Source organism: Cyclopterus lumpus, chromosome 20 (genome assembly GCF_009769545.1).
Source record: "Cyclopterus lumpus isolate fCycLum1 chromosome 20, fCycLum1.pri, whole genome shotgun sequence".
NCBI classification, from domain to species: domain Eukaryota; kingdom Metazoa; phylum Chordata; class Actinopteri; order Perciformes; family Cyclopteridae; genus Cyclopterus; species Cyclopterus lumpus.
In genome coordinates, this window is record NC_046985.1 from 9374232 (window position 1) to 9400518 (window position 26287).

Consider the following 26287-nt stretch of genomic DNA (forward strand, 5'->3'; position numbering starts at 1 on the left):
TAAATACCTTAAAGTTGGAGATTGATCTATTCGAACAGATTTCTCACGAATTGCAAAACTATATATATATATATATATATTTTATGCATCTGCGACAGCCGTGACCAAAGGCAAGGAAATTTCACACAAACGTATAATAGGGTAAAACGTTGAAGTGATGATATTTTGGACAGATATGGATTCAAACTGAAACTCGACTTCTTGGAGTAGGCACACAACCGTGAGGAGGTAACTCTTGTTGTTCATGACAGTAAAAGACACCCTCCTGCCGATTCTGTTCCACTTGATTTTAAATTCCCTTTGAAACCAGATTGCCTCATACAACACGCTGTAACTTCAGCAGCTTGCTTGGTCAACGCACTGCATCTGGCACTTGGCAAGCAGACACTTAGGTCATTACTCTAGCACCTGTGTATGTGTGTGTGTGTGTGTGTGTGTTAGAGAGAGAGAGAGAGAGAGAGAGAGAGAGAGAGAGAGAGAAAGAATAAGAAGGAAATGGAGAAAACAGAAAAGAGTTATTTTGGTGGTTTTCTTCAGATCATGCGTCCGCACAATTTGTGCACAGAGGTGTATGCCCGCGCTTCATTTATGCTCTGGATTTAAACCCAATATGGTATATGTGTGTGTGTGTGTGTGTGTGTGTGTGTTAGATCAGTATTTCCTGGCTGGACTCTGTGTTCAACACGGTCGCCGGGTTTATTGTTTGGAGGCACACGAGGCCATGCAAAGGAAATGGGAAACACTGCTCCAGTTCTATTTTCCCGACCCCCAAACAGGAAATACAATCTCTATGATGAAAAGAGTGTGTCATTAGGCCAGGTGCAATCTGGAAATGACATTAACCAACAATGGACCACTGATATATGCATGCACAGTACTCAGAAAAACACAAACACATACTCATGCACTTACTTATGTGTAAAACCTCTAAAATGACCACAGCACCTCTTTTTTAAATAAGATGACTTAAAAAAGAAAAAAGAAACTACACCAGATTTCCCCCACAGTAGTATTATTGGTGGACAGCTGACTTATGTGTTATGCATCTTCATCAGTTGATCATTAGATTGATGTAGTCATTATAAGTCAAGGCGGCAGCATTCGGTGAATTAAAGTCGATAGATGGAGCGTAGCTGTCACCTTATGTTGCCGTGGCAATAATGAGTCCACAGCAGGGATCGAATGACTGAGTCTGCACACATTTTGTCATGCTCCTGTCTGTGCCAATTAGTAGAATCGTATCAACAAGCTTTTAAATGGTCCGAGACACAGCTAGTGAGGGGATAATGACCTCTACCATCCGCTATCTGTTTAAATATGCGGACGTACACACACATGCACACTTCAGGAGCTTGTTAAGATTGAGCTGTGGTGGTGGGCCTGAGTGTTTCACACGAGTGGAACTAATATGGGATGTGTAGCGAGTCGCTGCAGTCAGCTTTGCTCTGACCTTTGTAGGTGTGTTCAACACTCCCGAGCACTTCATTATGTTAGTTTGCATATTAACCTGTTCGTTGACTGGCTTGGGGTCACTACTACTACTCCATGCTCTACGATTCCTCTCATAGCGCTCCTTTATTTCTGTGCCTCTTTGTCTTGTCTCATTTCCTCGATGATTTGCTTTCTACACATCCGCCTGCACACTTAAACGCAGACATTCTTCACTCTCTGTGTCTCTTTCTCTTTCTGTTGTGGGTGTGCCTAACTTTGACAGCACAACTTCCTAATGATGTAATAATGAACTGAAGTGGCCATATTTAATTGGCTCTTTTGGGCGTGATGTCAAACGCAACTATCCCGTTCTCAACCCAAAGTCAGGAGAGGAAGTCAGAGATTAGAAATATCCTCAAGTAATTCAGGGAAAGAAAATATGACATAGAACGACGTTACATAATTTCTTGGCTGATTCTGGAGGAATCCATTTTGAGGCAGCGACCTGTCAACCTTTGTCTCGGGGGCCACAGATTAAGGGTCACAGCTGTGCTGGAGCACATCTCTTGTACAAGGGCTGGCTTTATATCAGGACCTCCTCCCTTCCTGGATTTCCTCCTCCATTTTAACATACTTTCCTTGTTCTGTGCACATTATTAATAGCGTCCTGATTGGCAGCAGTTTCGGAGCTATAGAGTCTCATGACTTATGTATGGTTCAAAGCATGCAAATATCAAGACCCTGCCTGATGCGGAGCTTTGTAATGCAGATGCACTTCTAGATGCGACAAAGAAAGAAGGCAATTGATATCTAATGGTTTAATGTGTCGAAGTGGGTTAAAGAGCTTCCTGTGGGAGATTAAGAGATCTTTCTGATTACTTGCGATAAGCAGTGGTGTACTTTGGCCTTCTCTTTCGCTTTGATTTTCCCTCTTCCTCTCTCTGCTCAAGTCCCCTCTCTGATCCAGTCATTGTTATTCTCTCTTGCTCCCTCCGATAGTTTGTGCCCCAAAGGCCCCAAACTGCGCTCACTTCTTTATTAACCAATAGCCAATCACAGACCCTGGAGAGCTTCTCCATGGCGACGGAATGCCACTCTGCTTTGGAGAGGCATTGTGGTGGCTCCTGGAGTGGACCATAATGAGGGCATCTCTGAGGCCCAGTCAGTCCAGTGAATGGGTAGAAAGGGGGTCAGTTGAGAGAGAGGAATGAAGGGAAAGGAGAGGTGTATAAAATCATAATGAGGCATAAACATCTCAGATGCATTTGGAAAGAACAAGTAAGACAGGTTGTTTGTTTCATGTAGCACTGAGTGGGTTCAATGAGCCCCTCTCCACTGCCTCCACTCTGCTACTTCCTTAAGGCCGATGTTATGACACAATGGAAAATGTAAGTGGACACAAATTAAAATAAGGCCGAAACGTAAAGAAACATTGCGTGTCAGAGAGTGTGCATGGAGAGGGATCAAAACTTATTGAAATATGGCCTTAAAAGCCAACATGTGTTGCTGCATCTGTGAACATATCCTGGCCGGCCTCTCCCTGCTCTTCTGATAGCCGTCTGATAGAATACAGGCCAGTCGTAGCAGTGAGAGCGGAGCTGATCTATGCAGCGTGTTGACACAGCTGTACCCTGCTGCATGTTTGAACCTATTAATACGACCTGACCATCTGAAGCTGTTGTGCGGAAGCCAAGCGCAAACAGGTTGGAATTTTGTTTGTCACACTCGGTCAGCTGTTGGAGCCCACGCACATGTACAGTACGCGCATACTGTACATGCTGTATTTTCTGTTCAATATGCCACAGCGCCGGAACACATTCAAGAGCCCCCCGTGTCGCGTTTGTGTGATCAAGAAAGCTGTTTCTATCCTGCTGTGTCAAATGTCAAAGCTGTTTTAAGTAATCCCTCCTCTCTGTCTATCCACTGTTTTACTCTTCCTCCTTTTTTTCTCTCCATCAGCCTCTTATCCTCCATCACCCATCCTCCAGCGTCAGAGGCGAGGACCCAAGAGAACTACATATCGGCAGAGAGTGAGGGGGAGAAAGGGGAGCGGAACGGAAAGAAAGTGTGTTTTAATGTAGCAGGGGACGAGCAGGAGGACTCCGGACACGACACAATCAGCAATAGAGACTCCTACAGGTAAAGCAAAGGGAAATGTGGGGACACAAGCTGCATATGCAATACTATACAAGGCCATATCATAGAATTGACAACAATATTGTGGAAGTTAGTGGCCAGAATGGCACAACTGTATATTTTCTCCTTGACGTTTTACATCCTGTTTCTTTTTCAGTGACTGTAATAGCAACAGGAACTCCATTGCCTCCTTCACTAGTATCTGTAGCAGCCACTGTAGCTCCTACGTTCACAGCGATGAGATGGATTCAGGTACACAAATGCAACGCAGCGGACATGAGCGTTACTCTTCATCGCACAGTAGTAAACCGATACAAAAATTATATAACTTTCAGTTTTAAACAGAGTTGTAATTAACTCACCATATACTGTAACATCTATATGCCCATACTCAATCAGAATCAAAGTTCCCATCTGAATGTCATAATCCATCACCCCAATCATCCACAACATTGCAAATTAGTCAAGTCGATCACAGGCCATGATAACAATCTAACGGCATGATTACACCTTCTAGAAGACATGAACAAAAAAGCTTTCAGTTGAATCTGATTGGCTGTGACAGGCGTTTGGCCACACATCTCAGCTGGAAATGTCATTACCATCTCACACAGCTGTGTATCCTGTCATGTGTCCTTCCCCTCTGTGTGTTAGAATGTCTCTGTCACACTGCCATACACACACATTACAGCCGTAGGGGATGTCAGATAGCGCCCCTTGTTCTTCATCACGAAGACATTTGAAAGAAAGACAATTTACAGACACACACGCCGGATTTGCCGTCAAATCAGTGTTGATGCATTAAGACAACACACAGAAAATGTGTTTCATACGGCACATTAGTGAACTGATGCTGACCAGTTGTAACTACCTCTGTGCAGGAGATGAGATGCCCTCCAGTGTGTGGCTGTCCCACGAGAAGCAGAAGAAACTTCACAGCTTCCTTGAACATCTGTTTAGCCAGGTGGGGCAGATGTAATCGATGTAACTTTTTCACTATCTGCCGTTCTTGAACCTTAATTCCAGTTTCTCTCTTGCAGATAAACATTATTTCAAATCAGAATATATTTGATTGATCCTGAAAAGGAATACTTAACTTTTCTGCTATCTTGTTAAGGTGAAAGGTCAAATATTGTGTTGTCTCATTGTGTAGATTGCAAATGGCAATCTGTGAAATGGCAATCTTTTCAAACCAAAAACAATTATCATATTTCATGTGCAACTTCATGTTTTTAAAGGGCATATGTTTTTTTTTTTAGACTTTAGTGTATGAAGAACAATATTTGCGTGTTTTTTATTGTTTTATTTTACTCATGCTCAGGAAGTGAAAGTCATGACATGCTGACCCATGACCTTTCTGAGACCTTTGGAGGAAATGTTGACCATATCTGATGATGCATACACCATCCACAATAAGTTGTATGAGGACGTCTCCATCGGCAGTGGAAAAGCAGAAAAGAAATGCTTTGCTGTGGCTGCACTTGTGTGCTGCTTCCTGTCATTTGTTTTATTGTAGAGCTGTTTCCCCATCTTTGTTTACACACTGCATAGCAATTTGTATTCATTGCTCTGTGGGATTGTGTGTGTGTGTTTGTTTGTTACAGGGAGATCGAGAGACACAGGTGTTGGTTATGTTTGGGCTGTAGTTTGTGCTTCATTGCACATACTTTTGATATTGGCTTCATGAGAAAGTGTATGATGTGAGTGCACCTGCTTGACACGTGTGCTCTTTTCAGGTGGACTCCATCAGCAGCATGCTGAGAGGAGCAGTGGTGGCTCGGGCGTTCGAGCAGACAAAGTGCTTCACTCCTGGAAGAGGATTACAAGGTAAAGCACCGGGACTGTGATGTAGTCCTGGCTCTGAAACGCTCATCTCTCTGCATCTTTTACCACATCTCATTACACGGTAGTCAACCCATTTGAGCAAGAAATGTGAAAGTGGGCCTTTCTGTCTTATTTTCCTCGCACAATGTCTCACTTTCTGCTATATGCGTTTCCTGTGAAGAATATGTTTGTTTTATGGTGTATCTGTGCTTCCTGGAACTTGCTGGGCTGCACAGTGGGCCTGAGAGAAGAAAGATAATATTGGAGAAACTCCCAACTAGCATCGATACTCAGAGAAAACAGAAAATGTCGCGGCCGCCTGCGCATAGTGGTTGCAACTTCCTGTTGTGTAACGTGTGTGTGTGTGTGTGTGTGTGTACACAGATGGGATAGTAGAGACTTGGGGAAAGTATTATCCCATCGACCTTTTCCTCTCTTCATTTCTCTCTCCTGTCTTTTCACTTGTTTTCCCCTCCTGCTATCCCAGTGCCCTTCACTCTGAAGCACTTCATAGTGTTGAAACAGAACCACTTAGTTGCGTACTCATCTCCACTTCACAGTTATTGTAGTGCTACTGAACAGTCAAAGGAAGATGTGACCCTTTAACAGCTTTTGTTCTTGTGTGTTATCTGATCATTTGGTTTTTACCGTGTGTTATTTGCCACCTGACCTCATTTTGGCCTCGGTGTTTTTAACCTCTGCTGTCTTTTGTTATTTTTTATCTCTCAGGAAAATGGAGGCAAAGTTACTGGAAGCGGCTAAATTTGTCCTTATCATTTCCCACTAAAAATGTAAACTTACTTTCTTGATTCGCGGAAATCTGGGAACCCTTTTTGAAGATTAGATAGAAAGAACACTACACTCGAAAGCAACACTTGTTTTCTTTCTTCTTTTTGTAAGTAGTGGAGGAATGGCTCCCAGATTTCCCCCCAAAAAACTGAAAAAACAGTTTGCTTATTTTATGTCCTTGAATGTGACATTAACAGAGTGTGATGAGCACTACAAGCAGAAGAGCAGATTACACATGTATTCTGTGTTTTGTGAAGCTTCCAAACACCCCGACCTAATTGGCACAAACACCCACTCCCTTCTCATCTCCGGCTGTCTTCAAGTGAGCGCAGATATGCTTGAACTGAAAATAGGTCTGCTTGTGTGTGAGTGTGTGTGTGTGAGTGTGTGTGTGTGTGTGAGTGAGTGAGTGTGTGCGTGTGAGTGAGTGTGTGCATAAATGCCCTCAGGAGGGACGTGAAGGCCTGGATCAGAGCTGATCCATCTCCACTCCAGTAATGTGTGTGGTTGATAACAGAGCAAATAGGATTATCTAACAAGTATTCCTGCATCTGATCTCTCACTCGCTCTGTCACCCTCAGACACACGCACACACACACACACACACACACACACACACACACACACACACACACACACACACACACTCACATATTACTTACAAACATTTAAAAAAACACAATTGAACATAATTGAAAATAATTGAAAAAAAAGAGAAATAATGAATAGACACATCACCACCTATAACCACTGAAGTTCTTAGATCATATACTTATGTAAAAGTACTCACGCAGACTTTATTGTGTGCCTCATTACTCCAATAGATAATCGTGGCCTCACCGCCATTTTTGTAGTTTTGCGTAGCGTAATCAAGTACATCCACCATGTTGGTAGTGTTCTCTAAATTCCTCCATTTGTTTTTTTTGTCTGGCCATTTTTTCTTTGGCTCTCACTTCGCCCCCCCTACAGACACAGACACAAACACACACACACACACACACACACACACACATACACACACACACACACACACACACACACACAGACACAAACACACACACACACACACAATATTAAACAGCCACCATTCTATCCCAGTTCTCTTCTTTCATCTCCAAAGTAAACTTTATTTCAAGTCTTTCCGTCCAATTGGGTTACATCAAATTGACCGATTCGCTTTTACACTGCAAAGACAAGAAAGATTAGATTGTAGGTGTTCGAAAACTGATGGTCTGTGGGATTAAATAGGACTCATATGTAATGGTTCTGGGCCTGATGGTGTGAGCAGGAGTAAAGAAAGATGTGTAATAATTTATTACAATATGTCTTCCTTCTTGATTATAATATTTGCTGAAATATTTTGCCTTCTAAATAATCAATCTACTAAATAATTTACTATGTACTTCAAACGAGTTTTATTTCCGCAAACTGCTTTTGCGAAGTATTGGAAATTGTATGATTCTACTAAACATCTGAGCAGCGAGCTGCCTTTAGAGTAGGAGAAAAGAGATAAGATGGGGAGAATGTATTTTGAAGAGGAAGATCATTAAGGAAGATGGATCAGAGGAGGAATGAAATAATAAGATTGTTTCTCTCTTTCCTCACTAAGATATGGACAAAAGGCAGTTTGTCATTCCCAAGCAAAGTTTTCCTTCCAGTTGACACACACAGGCGTATAACTTTGCTCGGCCTTTGCTAACTCGCTCTTTGTGTGTTTCTGTCACAGAGTTCCAGCAGGAGATGGAGCCGAAGGTGAACTGCACCAAAAAGCTGCGTCTTCATGTCAAGCAGGATCCCTGGAACCTTCCCAGCAGCGTCCAGAGCCTCACACAGACCATCGCTAAATATGTTGAGGGTGAGTGTTTTGCCTGAACCCATTTTAAGTTTCCAAGTCCAAAATCTCTCTAGCTGATTCTAGCATGTGATATGGCAGCCTGCTTATCAAAAGCCTTTTAAACAATAGGCATGCTCGGCAACAGGGCCAGAATGTGGAGCAAACATTATACAGCGGTTTCTATGAGGGTTAAGAATTACCCCTCATTGGTTCACGGTCTTCTTCTTATCCCACACCCCTTATAATTCACTAGATGGTAGTTAAACCCATTTAGGAAAAGTCAATGAACTGAGAGAGGGTTTTTTATTTTCACAGAGTTTAATAGAAAACGCCAGAGGGGCTAAATGACCCTTTGGCGGTTCTAGTGTTAACACATATTACTGTTCTTACAACGTTTGGGGCCTACGGTTGTGTGCACGCACAGCCACATATTTTATTTATCATGAAGAATAATGCCAGGCTTGGGAGGTAATGTGAAATTTACCAATTCTCCAGTGCGCCTCATCGTATTTATTGGTTGCAATAATAGCCTGTTACAGTTGCTCGGGTACAGGCAGTCGCAGACCGCTAACAGCTCTCTTTAAACCTAAACCCATCATGCGATACATAAATTGGAGCCACATAGCTGGAGCTGAAAACTAGCAAGTTAAACAATCAAAGAGCTGCACTCTGTATGATTCCCTTGATTTAATTTGATGTCTTTTATTGAGAAACATAGGAAGTTTAGCCTCATTTAGTGTGCGGTGCCCAGACACATACAGACATATGTACATGCAGATACACCCCAGCAAACACACTACAAACAGCCCAGACCCAAGGCCACATGACACTCCTGGGAAAGGCGAGCTGGCAGTCACAAAAACGAGAGAGTATAAATAAGGTAATATTAATGTGCTTGGCTTGTATACACCACTTTTTCTACCTCTCCCCATGATGATTTTTTCCTGCAGTGCAGCGTCCTGCCAAGCTTCCCGCGGCTTTGATATGAGTATAAACAAATGCTGGTGTATGTTATTATCTTTGCTTGTGGCGTTTTTTTTTCTTGTATGTGAAGATAAACAGCTGTGGGGCTGGAGTGGAGCAGAAGAGTTATACAGCAATGGCTTACTCATGACTTCAAGGGGTTGAGTTCATAGTGTAGGTCATACCATTGCAGTCGAGGAGAATAGAATATTGCTCAGCGCCTCACTGCTTTCATTTGTCTGTTTTTTTCAGAGGTGAAGACACGGCTGCTTTTGGTCTTACTACAGTATACAGGTTTGTCTCTCTCCTCTTTCACTACAGAAATACAGAAAACAGTACAGACTGCAAAAAGAAATAAAATAAAACCACCCTTTGATAGACATAGCAACCCCAACTGTGAGCTCAATTCAAATAACAACGAAACAACACAAGATAAAGAAATGAATATGACAAGCAAAGAATGGAACATAGAAACACAGTCAAACAGAACATTTTATAAACAAGGAAGGACAGTGAAGACTTAAGAATTTAGTTGCGAATTATGCAGTTTTTCTAACTGAAAAAGGGGAAACCCGTGAATCCACCCTCATTTAGTGTGAATGTATGTATTGCCACTATTCTGCTGAACCTGATACTTTATTCTTTGTATTCATTCTGCTGTTTTTTCATGTGTTCTTTTAAATAAAAAAACATAAAAACAATGAGGCATTAAATTATATTGCGGTTGAAAATCCATATTCATTATTTTACTGGCAAAAGCACTGATTAACCCAGATGTCAACTCCATAATATAAACTACGCTAATTCAATTAAATGTCGTTCCTTTACAAACCTCTAGGAAATATGAATTAATAAGAAAAAGTAGAAATGGTTTGAATTATTTTTTTCTGAGGTTATGGTGGAATGGATTAATGATGTCAAAAAGTAAGCAGACATCCATTATGACACATTATTCATTTTTGAGGGGTTCATGAACACATTTTTAACTCAGTGGATTGCTGAATCTTTTACGGCAGCCTATTTCTAAGGTAATTATGGCAGCAATTCTTTTACCCTTGGGCGCATCTGTCATTTGCTCTCATTTTTATCTTCTGATACAATATTTAAATCCCTGCAGATCTCATTTTTTTTAAAAGCAGCCATGACTTTTTGTCACCTTTCTGAAAGCTTGCCACAACATAGTGTCTGACCAAAAAGGTATTTTTGATTATCATAACAAACTCATGCTACTTATTTCTATCACTCCGTTAACCTTACCACTTTGCTTCTCAGTTTGTACTCTTCACTCACTCAGTATTACGCTGCTTTCATTTCTTTCAGACTATTCCTCTCACTTTCTTTCACCGTTGGTGATTTTAGTTACGACTGACCTCACGTCCTCTCTGTTGCCCCTCTAGACTCTGAGATCCAGTTGCGTCGAGATATGGTGTTCTGTCAGTCTCTAGTTGCAGCTGTGTGCGCCTTCTCAGAGCACCTATTGGCTGTCCTCAATCAGGTAAATTACACATATGTCAGAAAGGGAACATTAACAACAACATATACAACATACTTACAGATATGAACTATTGAGTTGATAAGAAATACAGTAAGCGGCACCACCGTCCTACAAAAAAGCTAAATATTTTGGTTTTATTCTTCGTCTTTGCTCAGTACTTAGTGTTTTTGTGTCCACTCTCAGTTCAACAATGTAGGCAGGGAGTCAGACCAGGACAGCTCGGACCCCCAGGACCTTCAGGAGGCACAGGAAGCCAGCTGCCATTGGCTGGAGCAGATCGCCAGCGCTGGGCTTCTCTTCCATTTCCAGTCCCTCCTCTCCCCCAATCTGGTGAGCCCCAGACCAGCCTCAGCTCCCAGTTAATCTGCTTTAACAGACACTCTGGAAACAGGAGTTGCTGTTTGTATACATTCATAACCATATGGGTTTGTTAAACTGACCAACTGACTGTTGTCATTGTGCAGTTAAATAAATGGCCACAACTATGCATCTATTTACATTATACATTTTGGCTTTCTATTACATATTTCATAATCGTAAATCCAACAACACTGAGTTACAAAAACATGAATTATGCAATATTCAAAGTAATGGTGAGGAATATCTGAGCATTTGTGATGGGATCTACCAAGATAATCAATCTATGGATGCCACGACCGGAATGTGCTGAGCTTAATACACAGTCTGCCCGCAGTGACTGTACAGGGATGTGGTCTGAATCATTGAGGTGTGCCGCTGCTGATTCTGCAGAGCCAGATCCCACTGCCGACCTCCCTCTTGTGTTACTCCGAAAACAGACAGTTTCCCCATCATCTGGATCTGGAAATATTGTGGAAATACCAGCCAACAACCAAAAACACAAGACATTTAGATTTTAAATGTTAATCAAAGTTGTAATCAAAGTTGTACATGGATTTAACACAATATTTGACAAATGAAATGATTTAATGTAAAACACAATCTCTCAATTTAGTGTTGCCACCCAAATGCTCATCTGTATTGTAAAACAGCCTTGAAATCGCCTTAATGTTGAATACGTTATATTCATGAGAGTAATGAAACTGGAAACGTTCACAGGCTCAAATAGTCTTCGGTGTCCGGCTACTCTTTTCTCCTGCATGAATTTAAGACCATCTGGAGAGGAGTTCATTAAAAGCAGCCACTGTCGATTGCTCAGATTGAGCTAAGCATGCACTGTGACCTCACCGAGATCCATATTTACTTTTTAATCATTTCAAAGTTTCAAAACCATGTTAGAGAAGGTGAAACTCAAATTTGAGTAGCTAAAGAGCTGTAATATAATCTTTAAAATATGTTATTTTGTTGTTTTTATTGGCATGAGGTATTTAGATTTGGTTTCTATTTGTATCACCTTCTCTGGGATTTAGAAACAGAGGAAGTGCTTTAAAAGTGTATTTTGGATGAGCGTTTAATGAGGTTAGACGGGTGTCTTTTCCTTTGGTTTCTCAAGAGATTTCCCTTTCAAGTGTCCCTGTGGAACAAAACAGGGTCCCAGTACCTGCAGGTGGTTCCAGTGAAACCTCAACACGCTCTTTTTCAGGGCACCACTTGAAAGGCAGCATGCGATGAACTGGGGATGCTGTGTCTGTGTGTGTCTCTATGTTCAAGGGTTTTTGTATCCTGACTGTGTGTGTGTGTTGGGGAGGGGAGGTGTTTTTATGTGACACACAGGCAGGCGTCACTTGGCAGGACACAGGTGCCCCTCTGTCACATGTCGGGCCACCCCAAATGTGTCTTTAGAAAAAGGACCTAATCCTCTTCCACCGCTGCTCTGTTTATCCCTCTGCTTCCTTCTCAGAAGGAAGGCAGTGTCACGACCCCAAATGTTCGAGCTGCTGTCCCTGTGGCCTTGAGCAGATGCGCTTGTTTGTCTGTGAGGATGCTGAGTGCATGTTTGAAAAGAAAAACAAGCACACACATTCAGAGAGCTAAATAAACAAGCAAACAGATAAAGACGTAGGCCGACACACACTGTCATCTTTGCGGATGGGAATGTGAGCATCCTCTCACATAGTTAGTAAAACGGCGTAGTTTCATGTTCAATACTGTCTTTTTTTGCCTTATTTTTTTTTTTGCCTTGTTTTTTTTTTTTGCATGCACGCACGCACACACCCACACACACACACACACACACACTACAAATTATGGAGAAGACAATAGGATGATGTGCACTTTTTCTTACAGAAGTGACATTTTAAATAGGAGGACTTCAAATCGAGTACTTTTACATTGTTTGATACGGACTGGTGTCGATTTACAGGAAAGTCACCAAGGCATTGATGACATCACTGGAGGAAATTCGACTTCACACGTCTCTGTAGCCAAAAAAGGCTTTATTTGACCTTTAATGCAGATGTACTGCAGATGTACACTTTCATCACTGTAGCTACTTTTACTAAGAATATGATCTGTATACTTTCCCCACCACTGCACTCTTACTAGTACGCTATCTTTCTCTCTTCAGACTGATGAACAGGCGATGTTGGAGGACACTCAGGTGGCTTTAATTGACCTGGAGAAGGTCACATTCTACTTCCAGCAGTTTGAAGGGGAGCCACTGGTGGCCAGTACGTACTCTAAAACCTTAGCTGACATTGAACTTGCAGTTTCTTTGTATCATTATAGTGTCATCAGTGCTACTACTACATTGAATCCTCTCCTCTCCTCTCCTCTCATGGCAGACATGCCCATGTCATACCAGGTGGAGGGCACCCGTCAGGCCTTGAAAGTTTGCTTCCACCTTGAGAGTTTCTATTTCTCCCAACTGCCTCACAGGCTGAAAAACGGAGGAGGCATTAAAATCTACCCTGTGCTCTTCACACAAGGTACAGTGAGTCTGGTTTGGGAGATGAAAGCTGCTTCATAGATTATTCAATAACCCTGGCAGGTAGTATATGCGGTGGTATTACCACTTTATCATTCACTCTTTTGTTTCACCCTTCTAGCTCTGGAGAGTATGGAGGGTTACTACTACAGAGACAATGTGTCAGTGGAGGAATACCAGGCCCAAATCAATGCTGCCTCACTGGAAAAGGTCAAACAGTACTACAAGAGACTGAGGTATGTTATACAAGACTAAACACACTGTTATTACCTTGTTACTACACATCTTGTTTCTTTTCACTATAATATAAATCAAGACGACCTACCATTCAGTCAGCAGGCCCTCAAGGTGATTGGCTGAGAGAAACATAGCGGGAGTGTTTTATGATTGGTTGCGAACACACACAGCAGGGGCAGCATTGATTGGATGAGAGTGCCCAGCATGTGTCCAGTTCTGATAAAGTGCTTCTGTACAGCTGCTGCACTCAGTTACCTCACACCCCATTGGTTTGCTACACAGCCGAGACCGTCTGTGATTGGCCAGGCGTGGGTAATTTAATGAGGTGAAAACAGATCTGGAGAAACAGAAACTTCTGGGAGATGAAAATAAGGGCTTTATTTAATCTCCTGAATGTAAGAGTGAATGTCAGGAGCTATACAGCAAGCTGTCTGAATAACAGTAATGCCATTTAATATTAGATGATACTTTGATTATTTCAGTGGCTGAAGACGAGCTGTGTTTAAAATGTTGCGAGTGCCTTTGAATGCACAAAACACATTAAGAATTGATAATGACAAAATCCCAACGTCTGTGTCATTAAGACAGAAGATGTAGCTTTTGAAAAAAAACGGCTTATATTGGTCTAAGTGGAGTGGGGGGGGGACAGTCACTGAGAGAGATACTGTAGTACCAAGATTAAACAATATAGATTGATGCAATCTTGGTTAATAATCATTTTCTTTGAAGGCTGTGCCGAGAGTGTGATCCCTCATTGAATACCTAGGAGGGCGACTGGTCCACACGTCGGCTCCCACTAAACATCTGCTGCTGATTGTGTGGATAATTAAACAGAGCAGAGCTCGCAGCAAAACTCCATCTTGAAATTTAGGGACAATCTACTTTGAGGGGCTGAATGATTTACAGCTTGAGCGGTCATGTGCCACATCAGTACCGATCCTCCACAGCGAAACATTAATTTACTAGGATTGCTTTCCGCTGAGAGTTTTTAATTAGTTCGTAGTGTTTTGCGTGATGAGTGAAAATGATTTTAAGCATTCATTTCTGTGAGGGTTCAGATTTACCAAAGCACAGTTGTGGATACCAAATTGTGCTGGGTCATTTAATCTTTTTCGTGCATCGGGCCTTCAATCTTCCTTTGTAATGATGTCAGCCAGATCCTTTGGGATTCGACAACAGTTCAATGGAGGAGTATTTGTGGTTTGTCTTTCATTTTATTGAGTCTTTGTTTGCAGACTGCAGATTGGACTTCATGGTCAGTCTCTAAAATGTCACTATTCTAATTAAAATAGTCCATAGAGGCATTTATTATGTGCACCAATGTGTTTGGGCACCTGCAGCATGCATAGAATTATCTTAATAAATGTTTAACGGGCTGAACAATTTTGAAAACATATCTAATTACAATTCATTTGACTGATTGATTGATTTGCAACATTAGAGATTATATATTTTTATTGAAAAAACATATTGAAATGATCACGGTGGGATTTTTGCAAGACATTTTTACCAAACAAAGATGTTTGTAAAATATGATGCGTAAGCAAGGACATCTTTGCTGCAGCACAAGATTTGATTTGGAATGGTATTTTGACGTTTGCCTTTAACAAATCTGAAATGTTGACATTTTAGTTGTCCATACTGTTAAAAATAAAATGTTTATGAATCGTCCAGCCCTATGTCGTCATATGATACGTACACGCAGGACCTTGCATATGATTCAGAATAGCCTGTGTTTTTGTAAGTATGCACGTATGCTGTACATTTCAGTTTGACCTGTACAGAAAAGAGCCTAATTGACTTGACAGCAGAGGCTCCAGCAGTAACACGGAGCAGATGTGGGCTGACAGGCAAGTGAGTGAGGCTGGTGATGTGGGGAGCTTTAGGGGTGCTGGGTAGGGGGGTGGAGAGGGGGGGTGGAGAGGCCGCGTGCTTCGAAACCCCAACTGGAGCGAGTCGTGGGCCGAAACTGCAGATACTTTCAGTCCAACTCTCATCACAGTGTATATACTGCTGCACAATGGGTGAATCCGTTAGTGTTGAGTTGACATAATGTGCAGTACATAAGGAATGATTCTTTTTTCAAGTAAAGCAAATGAACGAATCATTTATCAATATAGTTGCTTTAATCATTTTTTGTTGACGGACTAGCTGCAGAGTTATTCACTCTCCATGTACTACTTTATATTCAACCTTGCTGCTGAGTCATTCGTGTGCATTTGGAATAATACAGGGAACACGAGTAAAACTAAAGCAGGCACCAGAAACATGTTCTTCGCTCCGACCCGGGAGTATTACCTTGTATTAATCATAATAACATAAACATTCCCAGATGGTTTTCAACAGTTAGTGAATACAGTGTCTCTCTCTATGTAATGTTACATAGTTTTCTTGCCATGTGTCTTTCGGATGACCACAGACCAGCCTGTAATGTCACTCCTCTCTCCATTGCAGCGTTCAAACCTCAGGCACCTCGTTATCCTTGGAGCCCGGCCACGGCCGTGTTGGGTTAAACCCACACTGTGGCCCAGAGCCAGAGGCTGACTGACAGACAGAAACAGCTCACGCAATACTGAACTGAATGAACTGCAGGGCAAGATTCATCAATGTTTTTGTGTTGGAAAATACACTCCTATTACACCGGAGGTCCCTATATTCATTTGGGAGCCCTGAGATAGTGTTGTTTATGTGCAAAAGTGGAATCTTTCTAACTATTAACATGTGGAGAAATTACAGGGATGGCGATGAAAATGTGCATTTGTGAACCCTGTCAAGACGACACAGTTTTCTTTTGTGCATGTTGTTGTGCAAGCAGAGTCTACAAAACCTCCACTGACGCCTTTGCCAGCATTCATTGTGGGCATTATCCAATTTCAGAGTAGTAAATGATAGCACTGTAAGGGTTTGTGTGAGATTTCCCAGCAGCCTCTCTGTCTCTGGCTTACGCTTTCTGTAGCCACACCAGATACAGGATGATCCGAACAAAGCCATAGTGCCCGATGAAGTCACTCAAGTCCCCCGCAGAACATAAACTCAGGGGCCAAATCACAAGCACATGGCTGGTGCCACGGGAGTCAGCAGTATGTGGAGCCAGAACACGCCACACGTTTTCAAGCTTTCACAATCCATCTCAGCTGACATGTGCATTTAGATAGAAGAGGTTTGAAACCCTGACATGCACCAATAGACAGTGTCCTTAGTCCTCGTCCTGTTTCTCCTTTTAGGTTTCTCATCACGCAAGAGCAGGAAGCCTCAGTTGAGCCAAATGGAGGGGGGGGTAAACAAATTGTCTCTCATTTTTCTATCCCAAATTGTGAGATAACTTTGCAAATGCAGACAATTGCCTCCTCTAGTAGAAGGAAGCGACATCTGAGAAAGGGAGGAAATGGCATACTTTGAACAGAGAGCGTCTGTCCCTAAAGGACGTAGTGAGAACGGAAGAGGGGAAATTGAACGGGGAATATAGATCGCCAGAGCAGGTTAGAAAGATGGGAGGGATTTCAGGGGAGGGAGGAGAGTGTGCAATAGTCGGAACAGAGTGGTGAGGGGAGAACCAGAACAGAATCTGCAAATGTATTATTCAAAGGGAGAGCTTATTGCAGGCTTGTGGTTTCATCACATTCTGCTGTTATTGACAGGGCATTTCAGGAGGGAATTGATTTTTTTTTTGCTATCGATTCATGGAGCATGGTACATTCAGCAGTGTGAAAGAATAAATGAGAAGGTCCGGCATGCATTGCATGCTGTCTGCTAGTAAATCATATGCGTGTCATATTCATATGTTGTCATTGCAGGTGTGAGTATAAGCAGATGTGTTCAAATCAATACCTTCTGGCACCGAGGGTCACAGAGCGCTTACACTGCAGACATTAGGCTTTTCTCCCTAATGTAATTGCATTTGGCAGTAGTGGGGACATGCTTGGCATTGCATCACAAGGCCGTTGTGAAATGTTCACGTCTCATGGTGCACGTCCCTTCGATTAAAAGAATAAATACAAATGCTTGATTTATGTGGATATCAAAGCTCTACGCAGACTGACAAATGGTGTATAATGATGGTATGGTGGCTGAAAGATAAACTTGGATTTTTATTGCTGTCTAATGAATGGTTCATTATGATTACTACAGACTTGTATTTCATGCTTTGTTAGTCGAACATCGATCAGTCAATGCCGCACAGCTTCCAAGTCATTTGTGCTGGCAGCATTTGCTCTCCCAGCCATAGGGAATTAGTAATCACACCGCCGCAGTTTGTCTTGATTAAGAAAGAAATACTCGGTGCTCATTGCAGGTCAGAGTGTCAGTTTCAACTCATATAGTCACTCCTTCCTTTGTCTCTGTTGGTCTGCGGCTGGAGCAGAGATCGATCCTCCCGCTGTTGTTCAGATGTGGCCTTGTGTTAGTGTGGATATGCTCGTTAAAGTGCTGCTCGCGTAACAACAATGATTACTGCAACGAGCTGATCACTTTGTGACCGCTGACTCAGGCTTTGTTAGTCTTTATATACACATTTAAACACTATTTTGCTCGTAGCCTTACAAACTTGCAACTACAGCCACGTAAACAAGTCTCCCTTGACAGCTGGCTTCGCGTACATCACATTGTTTGTTCTACACGGACACCTCCACAAAATATGTTCAAAGAACAAGACGAGGGATAGTGTTACATAACTTCAAGTCGTTCCGCTCACACACACATGAATCCCACCACTGTCCTCAACATCAAAACGACAGCACAAATCTGTTGCTCAAACAGCATTTAGCTCTGTGTAATTAATGGTTCTTCCTTCTTGCAGCCGGGCTACGCAGTAATGATTAGTATAACAATAGCTACTGCAGCAAGTTCCCACTTCTTCCATGTGAAATGCTTTAGTATTGTACACTGCTCAAACAGTAATGCATTTCTCAGATGACTTCATCTGTAACCTGAGAAGTCATTTTCGTCTTATTTTGCAGTTATTGATTATGGATATTATCCTATTTTCAGACGGGAGGCAATGGCAATTTGGTCATTTATTTTTCCTAAACAGAAACTGAGCTTTTCTTGTCTTCCCCTTTTTTCGGAAGTGATGAAAATGCTACAGTCTTTTCACCGGCAAAGGGAGTCCCAATTCACTGGAGCGCAGAGGAAAGGGCTTCTTTCTGCTCCAGCTAGTGTGCACTGAACCCCTGTTCATAAAGCCTCGTAAGGCTGAGCATCAGAGACATGGTCTGATTTATCATTTCTCTTTTGATTCTATCGTTGAGCGGCCGTAACGATGACAGTTCTGCACTCAGCGATGCTTGATATTGTAAAAAAGACCTTGACTCATCTCCTCAGCAGTTTCTATGTTAAAAGGAAAAGTCACCCTTTGTAAGGAGCCAAGGATACTTTAATGCAGCATCGGGCTTGTAAATGTGTTCGCCAATTTAAGGCACTCGCTATCCTTGCATTGTAAAATGCACAGTAACTGCATGTGACTGTGATTGAGTTATAATATGTCTTCTGGCTCTCACACTGAGAACCCAATAATATTAAACTGACCTGGGTGTCATTGACATTAGTTTGAAAACAGTTGCCTTGTCTTTGATTTAAATAATTATTTCTCATGTGTCTGTCTCAGGTTTTTAAGGCTGTGTCGAAAAACAAAACATGCCATTGTTATCTACATATATTTGATTCATCAGTTATTCTCAAAGGCTTGGTCGAGACCCAGAGTCTTCAATTCAATATTTATATCTGCAGTACATCTTTGAGCCACAAGAGGAAGCCTGAATGTTTGTGTTGTTGTGATGGCTGTAGACTACTTCTATTCATTTACTCCACCTCGATACATTTATTTGGCTGTATATGTTTTCTATAACATGTGCATAAAACAGTTGTGCTTTATCAAACGTATATGTTTTTTTAAAATGGCTGGTTTACCTATTCAAGGTAACACAAGTGATGTGGAAATGGCAGTAAAAAGGGCCAGAAAGGGTAATTTAAAAAATGATTGGGGAACACTGTTCTGTAAAAGCATTTATCTCAGGTGGGTATGAAGGCTTTTTCTGCTGACATGGGAAGTGTAAATAGGAGGAAGGCATGGGAGAAGATAATGACCTCTAGCACACTTAACACACACTATCTCATCTGTGTCAGTGCAGAAGCATCACGCTGGCTCCTGGAAGCCCTCATTAGCCAAGAGGCCGCTCTGCCACACACTGCAGTGGTTTGTGGGGGATTTAATAACGCAAGTGTCATTCATCATGGCGATGTGAGTGATTTGTATGGACCAGCATGCACCTCTGCAGGGTCACATTTAATGCTATAAATCTTAGACACTTGTGTCCTCAGGAGTGAACGCATGTGAAACCAAACCCACAGAACAAAAACACTTTTCTCGTGTCTCTCAAGGTATTCTAGGGATCATTTCTGTTTCTTTTGTATTTTGTGAATGAAGGATGTCACGCTAATGTGCCCATTCCCACGCTGCTCCTCTGAAAACATCTGCGCCTCAGATCCTTCTTCTTTGACTACTGATGCTCCTTTGCTGTAAAGGGCCTTGAGTGTGCTATTGTCATGACGGAAGCAGAAACAAAGATAATTAAGTATCCTCGCCGGCCCGATACAATAAAACCAGCGACAAGCAGAGCAGGTCATCTCTTGCCTGCAGCCTTCCATCAGAGTATCATGTAAAAAGTAGTGGCTGTATGTGTTTGTGAATGTGTGTGTGTGTGTGTGTATGTGTGTGTTAATTATAGAAGAAGCTTGGTCTTCCTGATTTCTACTGATATGAACATTGGAAATACTCAGAATGACGAGGCTGATTGCACAGTTCCTGTAACCTTTGTTTTTGTTCAACACTGGCTGTGAAATCACCATCTGTTGATTATCTGTTGAAGTTCTGATTGGCGTTAAACTCCCCTCTGTATAGTTGTCGCCATTATTTTTAAAATGTAAATGATAACAAGCTTGTGTAAAAGCTTCCATGTACTGCCATCACAATGGGCCACCTAGAGTTCAGGGGCCTAAAACCTGAGAGACAGGAGAAGAAGTAACTGACGCCCAGTGGATTTAGACTAACGTGTGTGTAATCTGTTCTTCACCTCACACTGTTGACATTACATTTTTCATCCATAATAAATGCTTCTAAGGTGCTCCGTTTCCAAACAAAACATCATCGCTTACATCAGAAGATGTAATGCAGGTCCTCTTTAAACTACACTTGTAGTCTGACTCCTGTTGTTTTGTCATTAGAGGCCTCCAGGAGAGTCCCTGCTCCTCAAGCTGTGGCTGACAGTATTTTTAGAACAACTCTTACAACAGGAGGATGAGCTAATCAGTGGGTATTGTGACCTTGCTTCTGCAAAATAGATATGCTTTTGTTTTGTCTGAAACAGATAAACCAATGTGTGCAGATGAACCTTAGTAGCTTTGCAGAAGTGAACTTCTCTCAGACAGAATCCATTTTATACATTTAAGATAACGGTCTGAGCCGCTGACCGATTAGCGACAGGAACGAGTGGACTCACAGCACACATTGAAGTCCACCAAATAGAAACAATTGCAGCTTTCCAATAAACCTTCTTCTGTGTTGTTGTGCTCTGTAGCGTTTTATCGCTTCGCTCAATCTCGGTTCTTTCTACGTTTGACCTCTGAAAAGAAGGATGTTTTGTTCGGAAACACTCGTATCTAAACTTTCATTTACTGCAGCCGGTTTGTTTTTCCACAGCAACGAGGCCTCAAACACCACTCGCTCACACACAGACTAGCATTCACAAAGGTTTGGATGCCAGGTTTACTGTAGAAACTTTAATGAGGAAATTAAATATTTAGAGCTCTAAACAGTCGACCCAACAACATATTAGCCTGACGTAGTTTGTTGTGGCCATTATGCCAGTTAAATGCTCTGTACAGGAGTTGAAAGGGGGTTTGCTCCATGTTGACATGCGGCGTAACTCCTGGTCTACCATGCACATCTTTTGAGAATGATAAGGCATCTTGAACCAATTACATGGGCAGTTAGCTCCATCTGAACCCGTAGCAAATTCTGCCCGTAGCCATTTAGAAGAGCACGTCATAAGGTTTAAGGATCATTTGCCAGATAGGGATTAAACTCATGGAAAACTTAAACAAGTGAGGATACAATGTGTTCAGGTTACTCATCTGTGTCTGTTTAGTATATTTTATATGTGAATAGGAAACATCAGCTCACATGTCAGACCCACAGTCTTAGTCTACTATGGGGGCTTAAGGGCCTTGTCATATATACGTATGTTTCCGACAGTGTGATGTCGGTAGAGTATATAGTTAATGTTTTCGTGTGCATTATTCTCAAGAACTTTTCATTTCATGGTTCATAATCACTATATTGAATCAGGGATGTGTTAACTCCGCTCTGATTAATTCATTCCATTAATATTATGTCAGGCAGAAATACCACAGCCCTCATGAATGCCTCCTTGGATTGACTTTAATCACTAAATACCAGATTGAATGCAGATGAATGAGCTTTGCTTGGCTGATTCTTGTAAATAATCTCCCTCCCTCAAAGTCTGCAGTCGCTGCATCTCTTAAAACTGTTTTTCTCTTTTTTCCTTTGACGATTCGTGATTTCAGAAATGTGTGTTCTGTGTGCGACTGTGTGTTGTACATTTATTATTGCTTCTCGCAAAGAAGTAATGGAGTATGTGATTTAATGTGGTGTAGTGTAGCTATTTTTAGCACACTGCTGGATGACATAGATTTGATGGAGTCACAGACTGCTGAGTTTGCACCAGCAGCACTCCACCTCAGATGGACTCATTGCGGCATGCATCTCCTCTGTCTGCATAATGACACCAGTCCAGTGCTGCCACCGGTGGACGACAGAAGAAAATAGCACCAAATCCACTGTACTCCATGAATGAATGAGGCAATGGCATTTGGAGCGATGCCCAGGATAAGAGATGCTTATTTGGTGTTTCTGCTGAGCGCTGTCCAAGTTACTCTCATGATTGATAGTCAGATGGTGGAGCTCCATAATGAGCAGGTGGCCTACTTTTCTTTGTGTTTTTCAAGCAATGAAGCTACAACTTGAGAGTAATTGTTAGCTTGCTGCAGTATGTTAATACTTAATGCACATTGTTTTCTTTATCCCACTGCATTTCAGATATCAAGTTAGAATCACTCAATGTGGGAACTGTTGTTTCTTCCCTTAGGGCTTTCTACCTGGATCAGTCCAACATGCCGCCTAGCTCCGCACCCAAAGCCGCCCTCGTAGACAAGGTAAGAACAACCCCACGCAACCTCATGCTGCATTCACGACACCAGGCAATAGATCTTAAGTGTGGAAAGTCAAATGATATGTAAAATCGAGCAAAGAATAGCTCCAGCAAATTCCTTGGCACACCTCAACAGACCTCAACGGCCCATCAAATGCAAAAATGCTTTATTTCCTGAGACGACTCAAAAACGGATCCAATTTCACACAGTCATAATCCCTTTCGTCCTGTCATTACTAATGTCAGTAGGGAAATGAACAGAATTATCACCACAGCAGGCTTCAAACCCACACATGACACAATATGCACACAACTCACGACCCTCTCATCCCGGATCACCATCTGCAGGTCCTTTAGAGGCCGGGCAGAACGCTTTAACCTGAACTTCTTCCCCAAAGCGGTGCAGTTGCAAATTACATCAAAGTTGGCCTAATTGTAATTGTATGTGGAGTGTGTTCTGTAATCTTCTTTTATTTTTGCACTTATGCCCTTTGTGTTTACACTGATGTTGTATGTGATGCTCTGTCCATCTGTACTGAGATTAATTCCACAAATGAAAGAAACCTGAAGTTAAGCCGTAAAATATTCCAAAATCATACCTCATATCACTTGATATATTCTGTGGTTGCCACTAGAAAGCTGGCATGCTTTCCCAGTGAGCAGCTCTCTTTTATTGTAAATAAAGTGTATTGTAATAAAATGCATTCATAGCACAATCCGAGTCTACTTGAGGACCGCAAGCACCTCCTAGTCAGCCGGTCTACTCTTTTCTGCATTTTGCTCATCATACAGCTTGGCAGTGTTTTTCACCCTCACCCTCTCCCACCTTGTCTGCCCAGTTGATGCGCCCCTTTAATGCTCTGGAGGAGCTGTACCGTCTGATGGAGAGCTTTATCAGTTGTCGGCGCACTGCTGCCTGTCAGTACACCGCCTGCGGGGCTTCTGGAGTGGGGCTGCTCTCCATTGCCTCTGAGCTCTGCTCACGTCTGGGAGCCACACACATCGTCATGTGCAACAGCGGAGTTCACCGGTGAGTGTGTGGGCACAAATGCTGTACTTACTGTATTTCTTCCAGCACTGTAGGAACCACCTCCACTTAAATGATACGTTCCTGCTTACCGTTTTCCTGCTTTTGACAGCTCTCTTGCGGCTTTCTGTTCTCTTTCATCTCTCTTGCATTAACACTCTTTTCACCTTTTAACAATTTTGACCACAGTTTGTTCCCTGGTTTTCTGCACCTTCTTTTATCCTCTACCGACCTCTCAATTTCATGAGAACCCTGCATTTTCTATAAATACACATTTCTCTGCATTAATTACCGGCAGCATATTCTTGTTAATAGGGCCCATTGTTTCTCAGGCCAGATGAGGGACTTTCAAGTAGGCGTAGCACTTTATACAGGAAGGAGACAGGTCAATTACTTCCATTCTCATTGAATACTATATATGATAGCATAATTCACCTGCTGCTGAGGGCATCATTTATCAGTGCACGAGAACAGAAATATCCTGATCGTTTGTCACCACTGATCCCCAGCTTTCATCTCTTACCTACTCTTTCCATCCACCCGCCCGCCCTTTCCTCTGACACCCTCTTTCTTTACCCCACGACAGTTTCCATATCTTTTTGTCTCAGTCACATGCACAGGCGCACACACGTTCGCTTTCATGCATTTGCCGGATGTGAGCGATGGCTTGATAAAGTACTGTGGATGGAGCCGCCTGGTTGCCTGAGCTCTGATGGAAGGTTCCTGTCTGTGCAATGACTGCTACTATTCTATTAACCCACTGTGTGTGTGTGTGTGTGTGTGTGTGTGTGTGTGTGTGTGTGCGTGTGCATGTGCGTGTGCGTACAATTATACATAAAAGCTAGAACTCACCCAGACATGCGGGCTGAGTGTACCGTGTCACAGCAGGTGACAGGGCTGCCATATTTGGGATTATTTGTGAACTGGCTTTCTCCTTAAACACTGTTTTACCTCCAAATCTGCCGGCTGATGGACGTATTGGATTCACTGGAATGTGAGTTATCAGGGTTTTGGCTAATACAAGTGTCCACAAAACCAATGTCATCTCTCTCTATATATATTTGCTATATCATTTGAAACTATTCAAAATGAATCCATGTAAATGGTGAGCACACAAACTAAATCTGCTATAATTGAAAAAACTATATGAAACCAAGCCAGTAGATCAGTAATGTAGAAATTGCATTATCAGTGAGGCAGCCTTCTCATGACCTATTGATTGGATAAGTTAACTTGATGGATGAGTTTTAATAACAGTGAAAGCGTGATATTTTGGGGGCATCAGCATTTTGCAAAATGCCGCACTGCTTTCTTCTCCACACTTTTTGTCCATCACCCCCACAAAAACCATGAGAGAGGGAAAAGGAGAGTTCATTGTCTGACAGCGGAAAAAAAGACGACATCAGAGGAGGAGAAAGTATCACAGGCAGGAAGCCTAATCCACATTTCTAGGCAGTTACTTGCTTTTCATTAATTAAAGTCAAATTTCACAGTATTCAAGTAGTTATTTTTCTGTTAGAAATGTTTGGACTCTATACACTTCTCGCCCCCTCTTTGCCTTTATTTGTGTTTGTCGCTCTCTTGTTTCATCTCATTTATCAGAACGGACTCTATGGACAGAGTAGAGTGTGAATGGGATATGGGCTGGAACAACATAAACAGATGGGTATGAATTACCTCATACCATCTCACCAGCCCTAATGAAAAGGGAAGCCGTGCAGCCTGTCTGTCACACACACACACACACACACACACACACACACACACACACACACAAACACACATATTTTGCAGTTCCTTCATCCTGTTCCAGCTGAAGAGATATTTAAAGATCCTCTGTGGGTGAATTCCTTTATTGCTGCAGGAAGCTCAAAATGGGTACTTAAAATATTCTGGGGTGGCCTGCATAGGACAGTCTTTTGCAATTATTTACTGGATATCTGGATACCGGATATACTGGATATAATTATTGTTGAGTTCATTCTTTTTCATCAACTCGTGTTAGGCTGTCATGGAACTCAAGGGGACTTTTTGATCCTGATTTGATTTACACAAAGTAATATCTTCTGGCAGCAATAAGTTCCCTCATCATTGCTCTTTAAAAACAAAACAAAAACGCTTTTCTCAGTTGGTGGGAAATCCTGCCACAAGAGAGGGAGATATTAAACAAACAGCTCATATTTCTTAGCAGCCACTTGGCAATGTTACTCAATGAAACCGAGCCTGGCAGCTTTGGAACTTTTAGAGAGTTCAATCTGCGGTGAAACGGCCCTGGATCGATGGACGAGTACGGCTTGTTATCACAGAAAGGTCAACAGCAGCCGTGACACCTGTCACAGGATCTCCAACTCCACATGCTTCCTGTGTGTGTGTGTGTGTGTGTGTGTGTGTGTGTGTGTGTGTGTGTGTGTGTGTGTTTTACGCACATCACACCCTCATGGTGGCGAGAGTTTGTCGCCTCTGCCACAGGAGAGGCGCTGAC

At 42.2% G+C, this 26287-nt stretch overlaps 1 protein-coding gene across 3 annotated transcripts in view; it reads left to right on the plus strand.

Annotated features, from left to right (window-relative positions):
* prex2 (phosphatidylinositol-3,4,5-trisphosphate-dependent Rac exchange factor 2) overlaps positions 1–26287 on the plus strand; it is a 79867-nt gene that overhangs the window by 47555 nt on the left and 6025 nt on the right. Inside the window, exons 26-38 of one of the 3 annotated variants that reach the window (XM_034560054.1) lie at positions 3391–3570; positions 3725–3819; positions 4449–4531; positions 5304–5394; positions 7907–8035; positions 9230–9271; positions 10375–10487; positions 10686–10802; positions 12958–13060; positions 13175–13318; positions 13439–13553; positions 22716–22782; positions 23618–23808. In XM_034560054.1, the coding sequence (XP_034415945.1) occupies positions 3391–3570; positions 3725–3819; positions 4449–4531; positions 5304–5394; positions 7907–8035; positions 9230–9271; positions 10375–10487; positions 10686–10802; positions 12958–13060; positions 13175–13318; positions 13439–13553; positions 22716–22782; positions 23618–23808 (1470 nt within the window). Of the gene's footprint in view, positions 1–3390; positions 3571–3724; positions 3820–4448; positions 4532–5303; positions 5395–7906; positions 8036–9229; positions 9272–10374; positions 10488–10655; positions 10803–12957; positions 13061–13174; positions 13319–13438; positions 13554–22715; positions 22783–23617; positions 23809–26287 lie in introns of all 3 variants that reach the window. The other 2 variants (XM_034560053.1, XM_034560055.1) reach the window with 2 other exon arrangements.